The sequence below is a fragment of the Choloepus didactylus genome, chromosome 12 (assembly GCF_015220235.1).
Source record: "Choloepus didactylus isolate mChoDid1 chromosome 12, mChoDid1.pri, whole genome shotgun sequence".
NCBI lineage: Eukaryota > Metazoa > Chordata > Mammalia > Pilosa > Megalonychidae > Choloepus > Choloepus didactylus.
Window position 1 is genome coordinate 15,927,523 of NC_051318.1, and position 24,762 is coordinate 15,952,284.

General features: G+C 40.9%; 1 protein-coding gene across 2 annotated transcripts in view; it reads left to right on the forward strand.

Moving 5' to 3' along the window:
• The window catches only part of SACS (sacsin molecular chaperone), a 97,819-nt gene that overhangs the window by 46,824 nt on the left and 26,233 nt on the right, over positions 1-24,762 (forward strand). Inside the window, exons 1-8 of one of the 2 annotated variants that reach the window (XM_037799808.1) lie at positions 1,083-1,381; positions 1,740-1,890; positions 6,817-6,904; positions 7,786-7,871; positions 14,234-14,345; positions 18,175-18,321; positions 21,412-22,897; positions 23,513-23,604. In XM_037799808.1, the coding sequence (XP_037655736.1) occupies positions 1,170-1,381; positions 1,740-1,890; positions 6,817-6,904; positions 7,786-7,871; positions 14,234-14,345; positions 18,175-18,321; positions 21,412-22,897; positions 23,513-23,604 (2,374 nt within the window). In that variant the 5' untranslated portion in view covers positions 1,083-1,169. Of the gene's footprint in view, positions 1-1,082; positions 1,382-1,739; positions 1,891-6,816; positions 6,905-7,785; positions 7,872-14,233; positions 14,346-18,174; positions 18,322-21,411; positions 22,898-23,512; positions 23,605-24,762 lie in introns of those variants that run through there. The other variant, XM_037799809.1, reaches the window with a different exon arrangement.

The following is a 24,762-nucleotide window of genomic DNA, read 5'->3' on the forward strand; positions in this document are numbered from 1 at the left end:
TGAAGAAGTAAATATTTTCCTATTAGGGCTTTCTGGCCCAATCTTTATATTGTGTTAGCATATTCTCCTCCGACTGACTCCACATGCTTACTTCTTCCACATGGGAAAAGGCATGCAGGACGTCAGCATTTTCAATGCAAATATTGTTAGAAAGAAGGGATGGGACAGCCATAGGGTATTCTATGTCTTTATTACTGACATTGAGTTCTGAGAAATAATATTTTTGGGGGGTGATGGAAAAGTGATCACTGAAAACAGTAATTAATACAGCCCCTGAGTTGTCTTAGTACCATATGTTGCCCTTTTTTGCAATGGGTGTCATGCATGCGTCTGAGAAATAAGTCGAGGGACAGACTTGGCTGAAGACTCATCAATCTCACACATTTCCAAAGCACAGGGCGCTGTTAGCTATTGTGGGGAGATCCCCTGGACTGTAAGACTCATCTACGTGCCTTCAGGGTGTTTGCAGTTGTGATGGGAAACCACTCAGGTTGTCAACAACACAGGATCATGTTGCCCAAGTAAGTTAAATATATTTTAACAATGTCTTAAGATATATTTTTGTGCATTCTCATCTCTTAATTTCCTGCTGACTTTCCAGTAAAGTGAATCTCGCATCCTACTTCTGTGCCTAAACAACAAACACGACAGGAAAACGTGAAAGAAACATGCTCTGCGACTACCACGCTCCCTCTGGTGCGGAGGCTACTACATTATCTTATTCGGAAATGCTTTCATAGCTAAAAGCCCTCAGAGTTGAAAGACACTTCAGGCCTTAGAAATATCTAGTTTTGCACTTCAAGGTGCTATTGAACTCTATGAGGGAAAACGCATCTACCTTTGCAGAAGCAAGCTCCGCGCTAGTTTTAAGGATGTCACGCCAGGGAGCTCCTCAGCCGCTGGGCGGGCAGGGGTGGGCGTGGCCGGCCGGGGCGTGGGCGTGGCCGGCCGGGGCGGGGCGCGGCGCGCGCCCGCGGCTTCTTGACTAACGGTCCGGCCGGCGCGTGCCCGCGGGCGGCGCCTGGAGGAGCCGGGGGCGCGCGCCGCCTGCCCGGGCTGCGGGCGCGCGCCGCCTTGGCCTTCCTCTTCCTTTTCTACCTCGCGGGTTCCGCCCGCTCCCGCGCTGGGCGACGCGGCGGGGGCCGGCCGGGCGGGGCCGGCCCGGAGCGATGAGGACCCCGCCCTCCCGGCCTGCGCCTCCAGGCGACCCCGCGCGGCCGGGCCCGCGGTGCCCGAGGACCCCTCCTCGGCCTTGCGCCCCACCACGCTGTGCTAAGACTCCCCGGGCCGGTCTCCCCTCACACTCCCCGCCACCCCCGGGCCGGGCCCTTCCGCTCCTCGCACGGCGATCCCCAGGCAAGGACGCCGAGATGGGGGACAGGTAAGCTCGTCGCAGAAGGGCGTCCGCGGCCCGGACGGGGCTGCGCCGTGGTCCCGCTCCCCGGACCTGGGGCTGGGAGGGGAGGCGGGCGGGGCCCGCAGGGGCTGGGATGGAGGCACCCCAGCCCCTCCTAGTCCCCGACGTTACCCCACACACGTGGTCTCCAGCGCACCCCCCAGTGGTCTCTTGCGCCCCCTCTCCCGGGGTCTCGGACGCCACCCCGCTCTGGTCCTTCACGGCTCCCCCACGTGGCCCTCGGCGTTCCCCGGTCAGAGGTCCCTGCCGTCCCCCACCTCCCACCTGGTTCCGGGCCCCCCCCCACCCCTCTGCAATGAGGGTCCGTCTGCGCTTCCCGCAGGTGCGTCCGCGTGACGGTCCTCCCCGGCTGCGTGGGCTGCAGGACACTCGCAGTGCCGCCCTCCTGGACCGTGCGCGAGGTCAAGGAGCGCATCCTCGGCGAGACCGGCCTCCCCGCGTCCGAGCAGCGCCTGTGGCATCGCAATCGGGAGGTAGGTGCCAACATGCTTCCCATGCCCTGCACCGTGTCCTGGTCCCGGGCGACAGGTGGGCCGCCTCCAGGTGATATGACTGTGTGGCCCTTCTAAATGAATGGGGTTTTAGAACATACCCTTGCTGATAGAGAAACGGAATGTTTTACTTTCTGTTTACTATGATTCAATACAAATAGTCAGATTTGGTAGTAACCCTGGAAAGAATGCTTTGTAAATAACTTGGAAGACTTGACATGAATATGTTACTCTGTAATTTATCTTGATTTCAACATTTGTATTTCTCACCCCTATCAAGCTCCACTATTTTCTCTGGAGTTTCACCTCCTGGAAGTAAGAGCATTTTTTTTGATTGCCATAATATTCAGAGGTTTTTTGTTTAGAGATATTGTTGTTACGCTTTTGTAACTGTTTTATGAACTTAGCTGGCATACCACTAATGTCTTTGACCTTTTATCTTGGAAGTTTTTCCCATTATTGAATCACAGACATTCAGGGCTGGAAGGCTCTTTAGATATAATTAAATATAGAATATTATTTTGAGGAGTGAAATTATTTCAAAACTTATCTTAAAATGCAAATTAATGACTTGAGCTATCAAAACTTTGGAGAATAGGAATATTTCATATTGGCATATGTTTCCTTTAAGATAGGTGAAAATAGTTTTCTCAAAGTAGGAATTTAATAGATTTTACTGAAAATTAACCCATTCTTTTTTCTAATAAATATCTTTAGATTTTATATGATAAAGGACATCATTTCCAGAATTTAAAAGAATAATAAAAAAAAGAGTAGTTGAACCTATATGAAGGAATACTTGAGGAATACAGAATGACATTTAAAGTATTGGATTTCCTTATTTATCTGACACAGATATGAGCAGATGGAGAACCCCTTGATATACCTGTGATTTTTAATCCTTTAATGAACTCTTGACCTTCTGTGTACCTGGGCTCAATTCCCTGGTTTCTTGTGTTCTCTGAGGATGTCCAAGTGTTTAACATCATTTACTTCATTGACATTAGACAGAATTATAAATGAGCAAAGTTGGCCATTCTTATCTCTTTTTGTGTGCTTATCCCCATCTCTTAAATTCCCTCCTGCAAGCACTATCCTGGACTCTCCTGGTTCTACTTGGTCATCTTGTCCCCCAAATGTGGACATACCCAAAGGCTTGTTTGTGGAGGGTCTTGCCATCAGAAGTGTTTTGGCAGGTGTCTTTGCAAAGCATTGATGGAGGATAATAAACATGGCAGTGGAGTATAGAGTGTTTCAGATTGGGTGGGCGGGCGGAGGGGGATCTAGGTAGGAAACTTGGCCTCATATGAGATGTTGATGTTCTAGACTATCGTTGTAGAGAAGAAACTAAAGGAAAGGATATACGGAGTTGTTTTGTAATTTTGCTTGGTAATTTTGTAAAAGACAAAATTGTGGCAGTTTGGTACCAGATGGATAGAGGTGGATATAGAATAAAGCAGAAAGCCTTGCCAAGGATGTTTGTGAGTCTTGAGTCATAAAAGGGTTTAATTAGCAGAGATAATGGAGTACAGAAGGACATTGATTTGGGGGGAAAGGTGACTAGTTTGCTTTTATATCTAGTTCAGCTGATGGCAAGACATAAAAGAAGCATCTAGGAAGATGCATAAACCTGAGAGGTAGGTGACCTAGATCCTGTTTCCTGTACTGCCAGTATATTATGGAAAGCCAGATTAAGGAACATTTTAAGGTTTGCTTTCCTATTTCTAATATGAATGGGATAACAAATTCTAATTAATTCTAAGGTTTCTCTGTGTAAGAGTCTAGACTAGATAGTGACATTCAACAGCAGCTACAGATCTGGGACCAAAGAGGAGGGGAGGGAGGTCAGGGCTGGAGATAGAATTTTGTAAAGTAACTTTCTCAGCACACTTCTGTACTTGAGTAAAGTGTGTTGGAAATATGATTAACATTTATTGAGCAGTTACTATGTTTCAGAAATTGTTCTAGGTACTTTAGATATAATTTAACGCTCAGAACAATCTCATGAATTAGTTATTATTTGTGCACTTTGCAGAAGAGTACAACCAAGATTCAGAGAGATGAAATATCAAATCAGAATTTGAACCTATGATTGATTCCAAAGTCTATGGGATTTTTGCTATACCAAAACATAGGGAATCTGTCAGAGTATTAACTTGGGATAAATACAAGTTAAACGGACAGCTCTTTAAAGGCCTTTCCTTTGTCCTACCTTTCTGGTTCTCATCCTCCTCTTGCTTCTGCTTTTCCTGGCTTGGCGGAATTTGTAAGCTCCTCACTTTATCTCCATGAAGAGACTGAAACTATAAATTAGATCTTTGTGTCTTCCTCATCCTTTTTCCTCTGTTCTAAATGTGTCTGTCTCAAACCAGCAAATTTGAAGTATTACTAAGCTTTTCTTTCTTTTAAGTGATCACATTTATTGACTCTTAAGATCTTCCTTATGTCTTTGACAACTGAGCCAACAAAAAAGAGTTGGGAGATGTAGATTACAATTAGCATTGTATTGTTTGCCTAGTAATTTGGAAGGAGTTATTGCTTCTTAGTAAATGAAGGTGAGCCTCCCTGAGGTTTGTAAGGGATATTAAACCTGGTGAACAGAGACCCAGATTTCAAATTATTTTATAATCATCCTGTTTTAAAAATAAAATAGACTGAAATGGGCAACTTTTAAGATTTCATATGGCACATTGCAATTGGGGATAAATTGGATCAAAGTTACTTTGCTTGGTTGAAATGATTGAGATCCAGGAAAGAGAGAGCCCAAGCAAACCCCCACAATCTTGTAAATCTCAGGAGGACAAAGCAGAAAGCACTTGCTGAAGTTATTTGTGCTGCTTGATTTTTCTTTTGGAGAATCACATTATCGTAGATAGGCCCTTGATTATAATCTACCCAAAACCTTAGATGTCAGATGCGAATAGCCAGTTACTTCTGTTTTTTACAAACATGGTTCTGCTTGGTGTCTTCTTTTTCAACTCTTCTCTAACACCTGGGAACTTCTTCCTGCCAATAGGTTTCCTTCTTCCCTGCCCACTTCCCTTCCTGCCTTCTTGCCTTTCTGCCCTCCTTCCTTTAAATGTACCTCTGCTGTACTGAATTGGACTAAGAAGCTTTGGCTTATGCATGGCTCTTGGTATTTGATTAGTTAACTAACACTATAATGAACATCCACGATGACATCATCCAATTAGAGAACTAAATAAACCGTTGTCTATAGTCTATATTTACCTATGTGCTTCCCCTTTCCTAGCTTGTCACTTTCCTCTCTTCCTCTACACCTTTGTGCTTTTCATTCTGTGGCTTTTTTGTAGTTTTAACAGTTTAATAGTTTTATCATAAGTGTGTATGTATATACACACATACATATACTATATGTATAACCTGGACAATATGTTGTTTACTTTTAGTTGTTTATTCACTGTATAAGAAGCTTATTATAGTGTATCTAGTAACCTGGAACTAGCTTTTCTCATTCAATATTATGTTATTAACATTCATTTAAATTTGTGTTCAGTTTAGGTTATTCATTTTACCTTGCTAAATAACATTCCACTGTGTAACTGTGTCACAAAATTTGGGTTTTTAAGATCACTGCTGTAAACATTGTTAATTACACTTGTTTCCTCAGGCACCTGTACAAGGAGTTATTCTAGTTAATTTACAAAGGAGTGAAATTGTTTTTACAGACTTACTTTAAGATTAAGAAGGAATATGACAGGGATTTGATATATAAACTGTGAACTGTACCAGTGTGTTTGGATTTGTGTTCTGGAAATATAAACCCACACCGTGTAGAGGCTAGAATAAAATGGTGTACAGGAAGTAAAGAGACCAGATGGGAGATGGTTATAAAAATCCAAGGATGACGAGCATCTGAACAACTGGAAATAGAGAAGAACAAGTTGGATTTAAGAGAGACTGGGGGATGGAGATGCTGGGACTTAGAGATTAATTGGAGAGAGGGAGAGAGGGCTTTTCCACGTGCTTTCTAGCTGAAGTGATGAGGAAGATGGGGGCACAGTTCATTGAAGCCTGAAGACTGTTGACTGGTCAGAGGCCATCCATAGTAATACTTAGGAGTGGACTGCGGAGGAGAAGACTGATCTGGCTTTGGATAATTTACCTTATTTTTCAAAAAAGACACCATTGCACACTGCTCCTGGAGGTCAGGGTTACCATGTCCACCCTGCCTTTACTGGAAGCAAATGGCCCAAAGGAAAACTAACGTTGAGGCGTTTTTCAGGAAAGTCACTTTCAGTGACATTAATACACTAAAGCAACTTCGGGGCTCAGAACCCTTACTTGGCCCTTCCTTATGCATCACGCTTCACAGCAACATCCAGAGCAGTGTTTTCTCAAGTGTTTTGGGAACACTTGCCTGTGAGATGCTGCTTCGTGGAAAGAGATTTTTTTTTATTTTTTTGGTAAAATTTGGGAAAAGTTGGTATAATTCCTTCTAAGAAATTTACAATATGTATTAATATCGTAAAGGACCTAAAAACCAAATTGTTCCCAACTAATGTGAAAACAGAATTTTTTTGTCCTCTCATGTACCTTGACATCCCATGGAGCTCTGCTATGAGGAATACACTTTGGGGATACTGACCAAGAGGATGACTTTGTGTATGTCGATGATTCAGATTCACTATGAAAGTTTTAAATTCTGTCAAAACAGAAATGTGCATAGCTTTATCATTTTTTAAGGAAAAAATTCTTTAAATTTTTAAATAAATTTTTGATTCAGTTTTTCTCTGGAATATTCACTTCTCTGGAACACCTTATTTCCTGATAAGAACAGTTAACAAATATTATTCCTTATTATGAAAAAAACTTGGAGGTAAAATTTTGAATTTTCAGTATTAGGAGCTATATTGCTTTTAATATATTGTAATTTCTTTTTTTCAGTTATCTGACTGGATCAAGATTGGAGATCTGACTTCCAAAAATCGTCATCTTTTTGTAAACCTTCAATCAAAAGGCTTAAAGGGGGGAGGTATAATATTGACTTTACCAGGAGTACATGCCAATTTTAGGTAGATAAAGACTGTTTAAAAGTGACATGAAAGCATCTAATATTGGGATGCGGTGAGGGGTATGTCAGGGCGGAGAGGATGCGAGGGTGGGTGGGGAAGGTTGTTACAGAAACGAGTGGGTGCTAATGGTCTTTGGAAACAGTCCTGTTTGGGGGGTGGAGGGACCTGGGCATGGTGGATACTTGCACCGGAATAATGTAAGCTATAAAGAATTATAGTGATTTGCTCTAAGCACAGATTTATTTTTTTACCTTAAAATATGCAGATTTTTAAAACTGTGCATCTGAGAATGACTTCGCCCATTCTCCCTTTATTTTCTCTTCACCTCTCTTAAGGCGACCTGCTTAATTAGTGGTTAGACTCTAGTTTAGGCAAGGCTTAGCGGGGTTTGAACCGGACAGCTACTGAGAAGGTGACTGTCATCAGAAACCTTGGCTGAGTTGGAGAGTATTTTTTGGATTACTGTTTAGGAACATCAGCACCCACAAAATGATGCCATTTATTTCATTTGCTTTGGAAAATAGTGACAGCTTCTCCCCCCTCCCCCCACATGCTCTTGATTTTTGAATTAATAGTCTTTGCAAGACTCAGTATATTTTTGAACAATTTTTAAAAACCTAATTTGTAGTTCCATTAAGAATCTTGAGATTTGATAAAATGGAATCAACTTTACTTTCTGCTGAATCGGCTCAGTCAAGTGGATTTTTGTCCCTGGTGCTGCTTTAACGTAGATACGTGGATTGTAATCTGTATTGTGGTCTTGGGTCTTGGAGCCAAATCATACAATTGGGGATAGGCCATGAGATTATTTTCTAACCAATCTAAATGTTTTATATTTTAGGTCGATTTGGTCAAACAACTCCGCCACTTGTTGATTTCCTCAAGGACATTTTAAGAAGATATCCAGAAGGAGGACAGATTCTTAAGGTAGGACATATGTTATGTACTCATGTAAATTTACCTTGATAAAAATGAGATGAAGTAGAGTTACTTAGAAGTCCTGTTTGGTGTTTATTAAAAAAAAAAAACAACTCAGCCTAGAATTGCATGGCTGGATGGATTTACGTGCCTGCAGATGCTGGTGGGGTGTGAGGTTGGCTGCAGTCGGTGTCAGTCCGGGACGTCTTGGGCAGAGAACAGTGCCGGGGTGCTGAGTGCTGCAGTCAGGCACAGGGTCTCTCTCGGTACGTTTTATGTAAAGTGTTCATGCAGGGGCATAACAAACAGCCAGCCTACCAGGCGGACGGACAGAATGACACGGAACCCACACTCAGGGGCCACATACACATGCCCGTGTGAGTCCCTGGAGTTAGAGGTTTGCTTTTTGGGGGAGGGCTTATTTAATAGGATGATTATTTTAACTACTCATTTTATTTCTACTTATGACTCATTCTTTTAATCTGAATTTACACTCATTGAAAAAATACAAAACTGAGCAACCATTAAAGGAAAGCAATAATGGAAGATGCTGCAACAAATGAGATTTTGTGTTTTAGCTTAGTAGGAAGCTGCCTTAATTAATTTTAAAAGTACATCATTCTTTTGCCTTTTCCTTCTCGTTAACCTTCCATATCCCAGCACTCATTCTATTTTCTAGTTTAGATGGTGACAGATTTTTAGAGGATTAAGTGTGGGTCTGTTTAACTCGTTTTATATATGTCCTGCTCAGATAGGCACTGAGTGAGGATTCGGGTGGGTCTTCAGCAACGGCACATTGGCGTAGTTTCAGCCCGTCTTTCTCAGTAGGCACCAGTGGTTCACCAAAGGTTAATTTGAAACTGTTTTTACATTAAAATATTAGGAAGATGGGAAAGGTATGGTTATTGGGTTGTTATGATAGTAGAGAGGTGAATAAAATAAATTTAAAATGAAGATTTAGTTGGTGGTAAAGGAAGTAGGGATTGGGAAAAAGTGTGACTGGCATGCCTCGCTGAGAAACAAGGTGGCAGTACGAGCACTAGCTTTGTACATTGTTAAAGGTTGGCAGACTCCTGAGGTTTAGTCCTTTCACTTTGCTTATTGTATACATTTGCAGCGTAGCCAGCCCAATATAATCATTGCTCCTTGGATATTTTAGTAGAATTCTGTTTTAGATTTAATAGGAATTATAGCAGTCTCTAAGACCTGGATGACCACCTTTTGTGATTTTGCTGAAACTGAGGTCCAGAGGTATTTTAGTGACTTGCCCAAGATCCTACATGCAAATTGGCAAATTTATTTCTCCTAGGAATCCATTTAAAGAGATCCCCTGAGGATTACAATTTAGGGAGAAGCATCCTATTCTGTGTTCAGCTTGAGCCTGAGTTGGCACCTGGATTCAGTTTTCTCCCTCTCTGTTCTTTAAAATATACTTAAATCTCAAATAGCTGTCTGATTGAAAACAAGATCCAACCTCTAAGGTGTTACCATTTTATAGGTTAATATTGTATTTTGCTACCTATTCAAGTATTATATTTATCTTTTGTATTATGATAATGTCCTAATTCAAGTAAGATTGCTAATTTTAGGGATTCTTCGTCTGAGTAGAGTAGAAATATCCTATGAGAAATAGGCAATAGTGTCAGTAGGAGGAATTAGTAGCTGATGAGAAGGTAGAAGGTGGTATGGTTCACGTGTCTGTGTTCTGGGTTGAACAATTGGTGGGGATGAGATGCCCCAAACCTTGCTGCCTTGAGAGCCTTACTTGATCTCAGAACTAGCTCTTCAGTTCTGTGCTGCACCCTCAGTCTCCTGACGATCACTTCACTTCCAGGGGTCACTGTGTCCCCTTTGTACTCTGGTGCAGACTTTACTACTGGCATTGCTTTTTTTTTTTTTTTTTTTAATTTTTTTTTTAATTTTGAAATAAATTCAAAGTTACATGAATAGTTGCAAAAACAATACTAGCCCCAGACACAGAATTCCATCATACCCTGACCCCCCTCCCCCGATAGCTCAATCAACCAACTTTAACATGCTGTCACATCACTATTTCTTTCCCTCCCTATCAATCATCCATCATCTATTTCTCTGTCTTCTGAACATATGAGAGTTAGCTGCACACATCCTTGAACATACACTATAATTCACGTATGTACTTCCCATGAACAAGAACATTCTTTTATGTAATTCCATTAAGCGCAGCTAAGAAGTATAAGAGATTCGACAATGATACAATGCTTACATTCTATATTTCCTTTTCCTTATGTCTCAACTGTGTCCCTTCGAGCCACCTGTCCTCCACCCTCCAATCCCATCCAAGTTCATCCTTAGCATTCAATTGTCGTCTAGTTAGACTGTATTTTTCTTTTTCTTTTTTCAATTGTGGAAACATATATACAACCTAAATCTTCCCATTCCACCCCTCCCTAGCCTTCCATTAGTGGGATTAATCACATTTAGAATGATGTTATGCTCTTTCCCACCATCCATTACTAGAAATTTCCCTTCACCTCAAACAGCAACCCTACACTCCTTTCTTAACTCCCCATTGCCCCTTCCCCCATTTCTCTTAACCCAAACTCTACTTTTCATCTCGATGGTTATATTCTCTGATAATTTCTTTGTGTTTACTGTGGGGCTTAAAATTAACCTCTTAAATCCCTATCAATCTTGTTTTTCTTTGATACCACCTTCACTTCAATAGGGCACATAAACTATGTTCCTATACTCCGTCAGTCCCCCACCTTTATATAGTTGTCTAAAATTACATATTTTACATTGAGTTCAAAAGCACTGATTTGTCCTTAGAGTTTGTGTATTTTTTATCATGTAGGAAGTAAATAGTGGAGTTATAGTTCAAAGATTATTGACTTCTATTTGTATTCCATTGTGTTTGGAGAATATTCTTTGAGTATATTCAAAAAAATTTTTTTTTTTATTAATTTCTTGAGGCTTGTTTTATGTCCCAGCTTACGGTCCCTTCTGGAGAAAGATCTGTGATCACTAGAGAAAAATGAGTGTCCTGGTGATTTGGGATGTAAGGTACTATATATGTCTGTTAAAATGCTCTATATCGCTTTCTCCTTTCTTTGTCTCTGTGTTGGTAGGGCTTCCTTTAGAATCTGAAGTAGGGCAGGTCTTTTATTGGCAGAGTCTCTCAACATTTGTTTGTCTGTGAAAAATTTAAGCTCTGCCTCAAATCTGAAGGAGAGTTTTGCTGGATAAAGTATTCTTGGCTGGAAATGTTTCTCTCTCAGAATTTTAAATATGTCATGCCACTGCCTTCTCGCCTCCGTAGTGGCCACTGAGTAGTCACTACTTAGTCTTATATTGTTTCCTTTGTATGTGGTGAATTGCTTTTCTCTTGCTGCTTTCAGAACTTGCTCCTTCTCTTCAGTATTTGACAGTCTGATCAGAATATGTCTTGGGGTGGGTTTATTTGGATTTATTCTATTTGGAGTTCGCTGGGCATTTATGCTTTGTGTGTTTATATTGTGTAGAAGGTTTGGGAAGTTTTCCCCAACAATTTCTTTGAATACTCTTTCTAGACCTTTACCCTTCTCTTCCCCTTCTGGGACACCAATGAGTCTTAAGTTTGGACGTTTTATTTTATCTATAGTATCCCTGAGATCCATTGTGATTTTTTCGATTTTTTTCTCCATTCTTTCTTTTGTTTTTTCATTTTCTGTTCTGTGGATTTCTAGGACACTGAGATGTTGTTCAGCTTCCTCTAGTCTTGTATTGTGACTATCCAGAGTCTTTTTAATTTGGCCAACAGTTTCTTTATTTCCATAAGATCGTCTATTTTTTTATTTACTCTCTCAATGTCTTCTTTATGCTCTTCTAGGGTCTTCTTTATGGCACTTATATCCTGGGCCATGGTCCTCTTGATGTCCTTTAAATCCTTTGACATGTTTTTGTTCTTCGATTGTAGTTCTTTGATTAATTTTGCGAGTTACAAGGTTTCTTCTGAAATCTTGATTTGTGTGTTTGGAGCTGGATTCTCCATATCGTCTGGTTTTATCATATGCATTAAGATTTTCTGATGTTTTTGGCCTCTTGGCATTTGTTTTGCTTGATAGGGTTCTTTCAGGTTGTATCAAAAAAAAAAAGGATATCGATCTAATTTTTCAGAGACACAGTTTGGTGACGTACACTTTCTCTAACTAACCAGCAGATGGCTTCTGTGAGTCACCTGTATCCCTCAGATCAGTTCTTAACCTTTTTTCCATGGAGTGTGGGGAAATGATTCTTGTGTGTTCAGTTGGAGAACTCAGTTTGGGTGTGTTGCTGGAGCTGTCCGCCCTGAATGTGGGGTGTGTGTATGGGTGGCCAGGGAGGAAGGGCAGTTCTACTGTTCAAATCTCCGAGGTTCCAGGAGATTCAAGGCTGCCACAAGAATCTAAGCCTTCATTTCAGTTCAGCCCCAGACCGTCTCTCTCGGTGTCGCACAAACACTGGACTTGGCGTAGCGCCCCTGGGTTCTCTGAGCGGATCCCGCCTCCCAGCCGCGATCCTCCCTCAGCCGAGGGAATGCCATGCTATGTCATCAGTGTGCGCCGTCCCTCAAGGGAAGCCCTGGGCCGCTGGGCTGTGCCGTGGGGCTCTCAGCTCGTTTCAGAATGCAGAATGTCTGAGGCTGTCTTTACTGCAATGTCTTGTGGGCTGAGAATAGCTGAGGTTTTCTCCACAGAGAGAGAGCGAGGGACAGAAAAACTTCCAGGTTCACTCGTCAGCCAGATATAGCACCCGATCCTCTGGGCTCCCTATCCTGAGACAGATATGTCCCCCGATTCTCCCAAGGTCAGTTGTCACCAAAAGCCTCTGTCTGCTTGTTGAGGATTCGCTGTCTGTATTGAGCAGTTAATATTAAAACCTCACTTGGAGCTGGGCTGAGAGAGTGCACGGCACGGCTTCTGTGAGGGAGGGGCTCTCGGTTCTAGGTTCTCGGCTCTCAGCATGGGTCCGCGGTTTTACTTACAGATTTTATGCTGTGATCTCGGACATTCCTCCCAATTCATGTCGGTGGATGTTGAGTGTACTGTCACGTTTGTCTCCCCGCTGTTATTCCAGGTTATTTACTGGTTTTTTGTTCATTTATGAATTGTTCTGGGGGAGACTAAGTCTTCCACTTCTTTCTATGCCGCCATCTTCCCAGAATCTACTTGGCATTGCTTTTAAGTGCTCCTCAGTTCTTGCCAACCCTACCCCAATTTAATGATCCCAAGGTTTGGAGGAAGTAAAAAAGGAGTTCTCACCAAAGGTTAGAATTTCATGAGTTATATAATACAGGATGATTTACTGTATTTCTAAAGATCTATCCATTTAAATGTAACCCCTTGATTTGGTTTGTTCTAAGTTTGTGCTCATCCAGAAATTATCATCTATTGAGTTTTCCTTACTTTAGACAAGGCTCAGAATAAACTTCAGATCATGTCTCTAGATGTTTTTTTGCCCCAACTTTTGGTGATTGTGGGGTTGATTGTAGGAGTTGAAAGCTTTTTTTAAGAGCCTAAGCTACCATCAGATTGACCAGAGATCAAAATGTAGGTGTCCAGAAGTGACTGGGGGTTGTTGGGATTGGGAATTACTTGAGTTACTGCTGGGTATAAATCTTGTAGTCTGCCCTCTGCTTTCTAAATCACAGGAGTCTGGCCACCATCACCCATCCACTCACCCACCAACCACCAAACAAATAATATTACTGCCTGTCTTGTGAAAGGAACTCTGGTAACCCTTACACCTGACCCAGAGATGAATGGAGTTGATCCTGACCTTCAGGAAGTTCTCAGCTTAATGCAGAAGAAAGGCATGCTTATAACAAGCAAGTTCTTAAGAACACAGCATCCTGAATGGTGTAGATAGATTGATCCTATTTGGTTTCAGTTTTTCCAAGAGAAGGTAGGTTTGGTAAGCTGGTGATAAATAAAGGTCTGTTTTTGGTACCTGAATTAGAACGAGGTGCAGTGGCAGATGCTGGGGGATGGCCGCAGCAGAACAGTAGGGGCGCCTCTTGGAAGTGCAGTGCTTTCCTTGGAACTGAGTCTTTGGGTAGGCTGCAAGTAAGAGGCAGTTGCAAATAGTTGCAGCATTTGTATTTACAGGCTAAGAGACAGCAAATTGAAAAAAGGAATTTTGGTGCATGTAATTGGAGAAGGACTCATGATCTTTTCTCTGCCATTCCCTCATGTGTCTGTAACAGTTGCTTTCATTAGTACCCTCAACACCTCCTAACGCGAATGATGCAGAAACTGGGTTTCCTTTACTTAAGTATATTTACTTTTAAAATATTTTAAGAAAATACAAAGATGGGAAGTAGATTACTATATGATTAAATATAATTATTTTTTGGTGTATTTCATGGTTAGGAATTAATACAGAATGCAGAAGATGCTGGGGCCACAGAAGTTAAATTTTTATATGATGAAACTCAATATGGAACGGAGGCTCTTTGGTCAAAAGATATGGCGCAATATCAGGGTAAGAATCATTATTAGGGGCAAGTGTTATTTTATGTACTAACAGGTGATTTTGAGTGGTTCATAATACTCTGTTTAATAAACAATCTAATTACCATTTGTACTTCACATCTTGGCATACCATTTGTACTTCTGCTTCTTCTGATGTTTTTCTCTGCTTTTGGTGAAAAGATGACTCTGCCAGTTAGTATTTTTGGAGCACAAAGAGTCAAAAACTTAAAATTTAACACTTATTAACTAGTGATGTAATATATGTAAACTTCTCATTCTAGTTAGTCAGCTTGTGAGTATTTTATAATCAGTGAGACAAAGGAGCACCTTTTCCATATTATTATAAAGGACTTCGACATTTGGAAGGAAGTTCCACAAGGCTGTGCGTTCTTGCATTATTTTCTGCTTCAGGAGTACCCTTGAAGCTGTTTTGAACCGGGATGGGAGGAACGACTGAAGGAGAGAAAGGGACAGGATATCAATCAGGCAAATACTGACCCTCTCTTAACTTCCATCGCTACGTATAAGATGGTAATAAGAGCAAAGCTATTTCCCAGTTATTGCGTGGATTGAATGAGATCATACATATATTTTACATATGGTGTTATACTGATGTTAATTATTATATATGCACAAATTGTTATGTATTATAGAATCATAGAGTTCAAAAAGTGAGAGTGTAAAGAAATCCTGAAAGATTTTTGGGTTCAGAATTCTACTTGATGTCTATGATTTTCTGTTTCCAGTCTTGACTTTGCCTCATTTTGTAAAAAATATTTGAAACAAGATGATTTTGCCGAGTTTGTGTATAAGTAAACTTAAAGAGTTAGGCTTTATAAAGGGCTGTCAGAGTAGCCAATTTAAAATGAACGTGGATATACCTAAAAGTAGGTGGACATGATCTTTGATATCTTGATTAACAAGCATTTATGGACAGTCTTGTGTGCCCTTGCATCTCGGAGCATGTCTCTCACTTGTGTGCAGATGGGAATGGGACCCTGGCTTGGTACTGTCTTTTCAGATCACAGTGTTTTGCCTTTAATGACATTTAATGTTGCAGATGAGAAGTCTGAGGCCACCTTGCCCTTTGTCCCTTTTTAGATAAAGAGATAACAAAAGGGTAGGATGATCAAATGGTCAAATTGGATGTAAAAGAATAAGAGATCTTACCTGGTATAGAGCTGTAGAGAGAGTTTCGAGGATTTGGTCCTTAGGAGGCACAGGGTGGCCAGCACCTCTCCAGTCCCTTCCTGTGTTGGGACGTGCCCTGGCCGGGTGGTGTGTGGGGCATCATGGACACCAAGGGCGCTGTTTCAGTTATAGAACATGTTCGTGCTTTTCTCCAGTGACTGCGTAGCTAATGACATTTTCAAATGAACTATACACCATAAAATTATGAATTCCAGGTTTATTTACAGTAATCATCCTGGGAGATGAGGCTCTCCTGCTTGTCAGTCCTCCCAGCATGTTTGCCCAGGGTCGGTCCTCAGCATCTTGATGAGGGGATTTGACTCAGTTAGCTCCTTCTTGGGCATTCCCTCAGTAAACAGAGAAAACAGATTGCTGCTGAGCCTTTCCTTCCCAGAGAAGCTTTTGGTTTTTGGTCAGGATAGATGTGGGGATTATAAATGGATTTCAGTGGTGGAGGCAGAGAGATTCAGTCTCCAATTTGACTGGAGCAAAGGATTCTCTCATTCCAGTATGAGTATAATCAGAAATAAAGTAACCTGGGACCAATTGTGCCTTGATTAAAAGCATTAAATAATAACTTGATTATCCCTGCTAGACACTGAAATTAGCAGACCTTCCCCTGTTCTCTCCCCAGTGAGGTGGGGCCTCTGACCCTGAACAGCCAAAGCATATGGAAAAGTGCCCACATGTACAGTGCCCAGTGGACATTTGCTCTCAGGTGCTCCTCCTCACCTCCTCCTAGTGTTAGCTTTTGTTTATGACAGTTACACTTCTAGGAGTTGCAGCTTCTAAATTGGTGTCGATAGAGAGTTCTGATGCTGTAAGTTTGGAAGCAACAGTTTTGATATGGCCAAAAAACTTAAGAGTGGTCAGTGTGAGGGGATCATTTGTTTTTTTCATGTGAAACTGCTTTATTTGAATCTGTAAAAGCAAGTGTCTTATATTGTGTAATTTAAAATGTTCTGTAAAAGCAGTCGGAGGTAAAGGATCAGTTGCCCAGTTCCTGGGGCCAGCTCTGCAGGTTGCAGCTCTGCTCTGTGCACACAGCGGACTTGTCCTCCTGCCGTATTTCTCAATTGCTTTCAGTGACCTTGTGGTTATGCAAGTTCTTCCAGAGTCTGGCAAAAGGCTGTCAGGCCTGGTGTTCAGAGCTGCGAGTTATTTTGGTCCTTTTTTTAGTGTCTTCTTAGTATTTTTAATGGCCATTTGGAGAAAGCACCGCACGCTGCTTGCTAGATGCCATTTTAAACCAGTTATAGTTAGCTGTTGAGTAATAAGAGGATGCTTATTTTATAAATATTCTCCTAATAATTATTCTGTTAATAATAATGGTGAACAAAATGATATACTAATAATGATTATAAGAGCAATAATAGCCAGTCTTTTTACGTGTTTCCTGGATGTTAGGTACTTATTTGGATAGTCTCATCTGATCCTCAGCAGTCCTTTGGGAGTAGATATTGTCTTTATCCTTATTTTACAGATGAGGTGCCTGAACCTTTTTGACCTTAGGTATCCTGGTCATGCAGTTTGTAACTGGTAGAGCTGCATTTGAAATCCGAAGTCATCTGGCTCCGCTTTAGCCACTGGTGCTAATCCTTTTCCAAAAGGAGCATTGACAGACGTGATTACTTTCATATCCCTACTTTCACTATTTTAAAAACAGTAATCACACTATATTTGTAAAACCAACTATTGGCAGCTTCCCCACATATGTGCTCACATGCATGGGAGCTTCAGGAGAGGCTCCCGGGGTGCTGCAGTGCTCCACATGGTTCATTTGGATGGAGGGCACACAGGCTTATTCGCTTTGTGAGAATTCGTTGAGCTGTACACTTGAGGTCTTCATACTTTATTGTGTATATGTTACACTCCAATTACTTGTTGTAAAAAAATAATCATCTTCATGGCATGATTTAACTATACTTGAATGTATTTAAAGAATGTTAGAAATTCTGATGAAAGGTCCCCGGAAGTGGCGTTCCAAAAATATGTGGAGCAGAATGATAAATAAAACTTTTTAAAGTAAGTACTTTGGAGACAGAGTAGTATTATTCTGGAGTCCTCATTTAAAATTTTTTTACATTAATAATTTTTAAAAAGAATACAAGTAATGCCTTGTATATGAAAAATTTAGAGGCTGACAAAAAGGGTTTTACCTTTATGTCCTTAGGTCGTTTGGTGACTATTAACGTGACTAAGGGATTCTTTTTCACCTTATGAAAGAATATATTAAAAGGGTTTTTTAAAATAGCAAATCCCCTTTGTACACTTAAAGGTAATTCTATTTACCAAGAAAACCAAATTTAAAGATGATATTTAGGAACAAATTTTACAAAGTGTGATACACTGGTTAATTTCTTTGCCTGTTGTTTTACGTATCCAGTGCTGTATCACTCCTGTTTTTTCCATTTTGGATTTTTGGCCAACAATGCTATATTTCTTTTGCTGCAAATTTTTACTATTAATTTGTGTTTTTATTTTTATCATGAAAACAATTACGATTATAATGCAGAATTCAGTCACTCCCTTTACTGTCCATCTTCCCATTAAGTAAAGGGATTTTGAGGAGAGGAAGTCTTGAAACAGAACTGGATCCTTTGGTTTAATCCTTTCTGAATGCCTGCATGTGTGTTTTTAACACCCAGGGTCAGCTCTTTATGCATATAACAATGCAGTTTTCACCCCGGAGGACTGGCACGGCATTCAGGAAATAGCAAGAAGCAGGAAAAAGGATGATCCTTTGAAGGTTGGAAGATTTGGAATCGGCTTTAATTCTGTCTATCATATAACAGGTACAGTGTTTGGCTTTTCATTTTTGATAATGAAATATATTTTAGACTAACCTCAGTAGTGTATTTGGTTAACTTCAAAGGTGATCCTCTTTTAAAGTCATCTTCCTCAAATTCTGTCAGTGGCAAGAAGTATGTCAGTGAAATACTGTGTCTTTTGAATTTCTGAAATTTCCACAGTGACTTCCCAAATCTTTACTTCACTATGTGATGCTGAAACTTTTTGTCATCATGATCCAGTGGCATCAGTGTAACATATTGTCATTTTATGTTAGGTTTAAAATAATAGCTTTTGAAATGACTAGACAAAATAGTTAGCCTGAAAAGTTTTATATCCCAAATTTTCAAGAACCAGGCAAAACTGATTTTAACAGATTTTCTTGCACATATTTCTAAATATCAGGACATTAAAGGGAAAAGTTTATTATCTAATGATAGCCAATAACTGAGAGGGTAAAGATTTTTGAAGTTGCTTTGGTTTCTCTGTATTTTCATCCCACAAAATTTCTGCTCTTCTTAGAATTAATGTAGTGGTGAATATATTTGATTGTGGTTTGTGTGTGTGCACATGTCTGTCCATGCTTTCTAAGGTGAAATGCATCTATCTGTATCTAGACAACCCCTTCAGTGTATAGTTTATATACATTTTTATAATTTCCTTGCCTGTATAATGTTTTATATTTGAAAAAAATTATCTCTGGGGAATTATGTAGAAGATCTGCTTAACCTTCTAAAGGTGAATAATTATAGTCATTGAATTTTAGGAAGGATTAATGGTTAAGCGCATGTAAAAATACTAGGGTTAAGTAAATTTAACTTCTTATTGGCCAATACTAGGATGTATTCTATGGATGTCATTATTTTGAATTAAGAATTAATGTTTACCAGGATCATATTATGTTTTGTTTGATTATAATTTGTAAAAATGTTTATTTCCAGTGTTTTGTTAAAATAAAGCATATATTTAACATGCTATTTAAAAAAAAAGGTTGTAAAGGTTACTTTGAAATTCTGGTTTGAGTCTAGAAAGAATATGAGGTTTCAGGTTCATAGTTGCAATAGGAAGTAATTCAAAGTTTTAGTGTAGTCATCTCTAAGAGTAAATGGCAATTCTTGCAAAATCAAAGCTCTTAATACTTATTATAATTTTGTGATTAAAACTTCCTTTATGGAATTGGTCTTGTTATAGTCTAGTTTCAGACTGTGTCTTTCAGGAGAAGGAGAGATTCAGCAGGCAGGGCTCCAGCTATAGCTATAGCTAGGTTTACCACATAATTTATTGCCCAAGCTGGGACACTCAAGAGTGAAAACGGGCACTAATAGTGGTTATTCTGACAGTGGGCCTAAACTGGAACTCCCCTAGGCAAAGGGGACATGGGCTCACCCTAATTGTAGCCCCATTTATGTCACCCTATTGCATTTACAGATTTAATGTCCATGTATTCAGCTGTTTGTAAGTTACCCCTCAGGTCTGTGACACGTAGTCATTTTTAAATTTTACCCTGGATAGAAATGAATTGTACAAGTATGGAGAGATTGTCAGCTGACAGCCCAGCACTTGTGTCTCGTGTGGTTTGTTCCATATTTGAGGTTATGAGCATATTTATGCGGGACAATATTAAGTATAAATGGCAGGTGCTATTCTCAGGTCACATTCTTACCAATATCAGGAATCTATATTGAATAATGGAGGGTGGGTGGATGCTGCGATAGCCGTAGACTGCCTGGTCAGTCAGTTTAGCTGGTGGTTGGAGGAAGGAGCATTTCCTACTTAAAATGCTCAAGAGTCACAGATACTATTTGATGTTAACCGGCCACAGTTGTTAAAGATTGACTTCTTTGGAGTTGTGTCTTACATGGAGGCTTGGTGCTGAAGACAGCGTGTAAGGCAGGCAAAGCACATGTCAGAAGCGCCCCGGGAAGGGCTGAGAAAGGCACTGTGGAGGATTCCTCATGGTACAGGACGTTTTCTGCCACTGTTGAAATCTCACTCAGTCCTTGGTTAGAAAGCAGGTGAGGCAGCTGGTGTCCACCAAGGGCCAGTGTTCTATAACAGGGCCTTGACGTGCTGGGATCCGAGTTGGCCTGGTGAGCACGCCCGGCGGGAGAGGCCCTGGGCCCCTGGAGGCAGCTGCTTGCTTGTCCCTTCACACCGCCTGCGCTGCTCCCGCCTCTCCCCCTCTGCTCTCAGTCTGTAGTTGGATTTCATTCTAAGCTTGTGATGCAGTGATACAGCTCTTCTGCTTAATTAAGTCCACATGGCTGGGGGACCACGTGTAAATACTCAGATACCCCTTACGTCCTTGTTTAATGAGTGTTTGAAGAGACATCCCACATTTTCACAATCATGGAAAGTCACTACACTCATTATAGGATTGAGTCAGAAGAGAAATCCTTATTGGGCTGGAGGGAACAGCGGTAGGAGGACAAAGGAAAACTTCAGAAAGAAGTTTTGTACTTACGGACTTTTGAGGAAGCTCTGTTTCTGTATTCAGTATTTAAAATGCCAAACATTGTTCTTGGCACTGGGGATAAGAGCAGATAAAACAAAGCAGGTAAAACCCTGACCTTCACAGAGCTTGTATTATCTTGTTGGGAGTGGGAGGTCCTTAGAGAAGAGAGCAGCTGAGGCGGTGAGGACACAAGTGCCAAGGGAAGGAGCATGTCTGAATAAGCAGCCCCAAAACTGGCGTTGGTAGGAGAAGGGAAGAGGAGATGAGATGGCTTGGGGACCACAGTGAAGAGATTGTGCTTAATTTAGTATCTGTAGGATATTATATAGATTTTCTCTCATAATAAATGAGTTTTGGTTCTTTTGTCTTTAAATTTTAGAAGTAGACTTTTATATGGCTTCCTTGGCATCTGAGTGTTAAACTGTATTAGAAAAACATCTTAAGTGTATGTAGCAAGTTTAACAATAGGAGAATTAATTAATTGAGTTTGTTTTGAAATAAATCTATTTTAAATAATTTTATGGCTCTTGCTTTTTCATATGTAACATTTTTATGGTATTACAATTATTTATTATAATTATAATTGTAATTGTTCATTAAATTTCAGAGTTGATCATGATTGTTGAATTTTTCCCTACAGATGTTCCTTGTATCTTTAGTGGGGACCAGATTGGGATGTTGGATCCTCATCAAGCACTTTTTGGCCCACACGAATCAGGCCAATGTTGGAATCTCAAAAGTGACAGCAAAGAAATTAGTGAACTTTCAGACCAGTTTGCGCCATTCATTGGCATTTTTGGAAGCACCAAGGAAACGTTCATAAATGGCAATTTTCCAGGAACATTTTTCCGTTTCCCTCTTCGCCTACAACCCTCCCAGCTTAGTGGTAACCTCTACAATAAGCAGAAGGTTCTTGAGTTGTTTGAATCTTTCAGAGCCGATGCAGACACGGTGCTTCTGTTTCTGAAGAGCGTGCAGGACGTGTCCTTACATGTCCGGGAGGCAGATGGGACTGAGAGACTGGTATTTAGAGTCACCGCCAGTGAGAACCAAGCCCTGAAGCACGAACGGCCAAACTCTATAAAGATTCTGGGGGCTGCCATAAGTAACTATTGTGAAAAGATTCCAAGCAATAGCATCACCTGTGAGACATATCACATAAATATAGCGTTAGAAGATGAAAGTACTAAGGATGCACAGAAAACGTCCTGGCTGGTGTGTAACGGTGTGGGCGGTCGAGGGATGTGTAGTAAGCTTGACTCCTTGGCTGATGAATTGAAGTTTGTCCCAATCATTGGAATAGCCATGTGTTTATCAAGCAGAGACGATGAAGAACAAGGAGCAACATCTGATTTCTCAGGAAAAGCATTTTGCTTTCTTCCTTTACCACCTGGTGAGGAGAGCAAAACAGGCCTCCCTGTCCACATCAGTGGATTCTTCGGTCTGACAGACAACCGCAGGAGCATCAAATGGAGGGAGCTGGACCAGTGGAGGGACCCAGCTGCCTTGTGGAATGACTTCCTTGTTGCGAACGTTGTCCCCAAAGCTTACGCTACTCTGATCTTAGACTCAATAAGACGTCTGGAGACTGAAAAAAACTCTGATTTCCCCCTGACGGTTGAGATTATCTATAAGCTTTGGCCTGATATGAACAAAGTGAAGGTACACTGGCAACCGATTTTAGAACCCCTGTTTAATGAGCTGTTCCAGAACGCAGTTCTTTATTCATTCAGCAACGACTGGGTGAAGTTAGAGCAGGCGTACTTCTCGGAACTCGATGAGAATTTGGAGTACACAAAAACCGTGCTCAGCTACCTCCAGAGCTCAGGGAAGCAGATCGTCAAGGTCCCCGCCAACCTCGCCGCTGCGGCCCAGCTCGCGGCCTCCAGGGCGAAGCCGGTGAAGAGGGTGATGCCTGCGCTGGTCCGGCAGGTGCTGCGGAAGTCGGCGCCCGCGGGCAGTGCCCAGGAGAAGCTGCACCTCCTGGAGTTCGTGCTGTCTGATGACGCCTACAGCGAGCTGCTGGGGCTGGAGCTCCTGCCTCTCCAGAGCGGGCATTTCGTCCCCTTCTCCTCCTCTGTGTCCGATCAGGACGCCGTGTACATTACCTCAGAAGATTACCCAAGGTAGCGTTGACACTGTTGGAATCCTTCTTAGGGGCTTTTCCCTGCTCCCGCTAGTTTAGAGCCCTTCACCGTAGAAGTCATTAGTTATCTACATAGATTTTATAGTTAGCAAGAATTTTGCAGAAATAATTTGTTAAAATATTAAGGTAAATATTTTTATATTCTAAGGTGAAAAAGCATTCATTTGTTGATGGCTTAAAAGTATTCCAAGCAATTATTTCCTAGGAAATTTCAGTAACAGAACACTGAAAACAATGATTACAAATTAGTTGAAATTAGTAGTAATGCATTATTTTGATGAACTGTAATTTAAAATAATTTAAAGTGTACACTAAATAATTCTTTAGAACTTTGATGTGTATTGACATGTCAGAATATATAATTAATTTTATTCTTAGGTGTTGAGAACATTTCTGAATTTGGATAAGGTGAATAATGCCCTGATAATTTTAAAGCAAGGCCGAGATAATGTTTCATCAGAAAGTATTGTAACATGATTCGATGTGTGCATTATAATTTATGTAAGATTGCAGGTTTATCTTGCTGAAATTATGACTGAATTTTCTTGGAGTTGTAGAAAATTATAATACTGCTGTGTTTTCTTTCACCTGTTAGGTCCCTTTTCCCAGGTCTTGAAGGAAGATTTATTTTGGAGAACTTGAAGCCCCACATTCTAGCTGCTCTAAAGGAGGCTGCCAAAACCCGAGGTATTACAGGTTTTGAGTATTTTAAAAAACAAGTCTGGTATATTTATAGATAGATATCAAATTTTATATAAAGTTTTTTATAAGTTTTCTATTATCTTGAACCAATATAAAACTGCCAGTATTTATACCTTTGAGACCTATAAAATCAACAATTGGATATGGGTCAACCTAACACAGTTGTTATGTTAAAGATGTTTCTGTAGCCATTGTGACATCTAAAAGCCCAAAGGCACTATTGTATTTAAAGAACTCTTGTATCTTGGTAGAAGGTGTGAACAAGGGGAAATGTATCTTATCCTGTAGAGTGCTCACGGTTTTCTCACTGGAGCCGCCCAGCCTCCAGCCTCGTGGCACCGTGAGTGTGAGGTGAGGACGCGGCCGTGTGGCACCGTGAGTGTGAGCTGAGGACGTGGCCGTGTGGCACCGTGAGGTGTGAGCTGAGGACGCGGCCGTGTGGCACCGTGAGTGTGAGGTGAGGACGCGGCCGTGTGGCACCGTGAGTGTGAGGTGAAGACGCGGCCATGTGGCACAGTGAAGAGAGCTGCTACTGTTAGTTAAAAATCCAGGAAAAGGAAAGAGAGATTAAGTACAAGGTCTCCGCTATTGTGTGCCTAGAAATCATGTCTCTGCTGTGCCAACTCTTGCTCTGCTTCCCCCCACTGCAACCTCCACAGTTTTATGTGGTTATTTTTTATGTGGTTATTCTGGATTCGTATTAGATGTGACCAGCTGCAGAGAATTTCAGGGAAGTGAATGAACTTGTGGATGGGGTCAGGAAAGAGAATTTCTTGGGTTCTTAGGAGAGCAATGCATGTCCTTTATTGAGAATTCTTTTTAGGAAAGTATGGAATAATTTGAGGGAAAAAATCACATCATTCTAAGTTAACTTTCAACTTTGACAAGCATCCTTTTCCTTATAAGGTCTGCTTTTTTTTTCTAAGTTAGATGTTGGCTTGAAAAATTCTGGATTTGTCCCACTAGTTAAGGTTGTAAAGCATAGTCTTTGTGATGAGTCTTTCATGGTTCATTTCAAAGGTCATGGCTCAAGGAAAATTGTATCTTGTTTATCATTAATATAAGTGAAAGGAATTGGAATAAATGTGGAGACAAGTTGAGGATGGAGTTAAAATGAAACTAAAAGAAAATGAGTATGTCAAT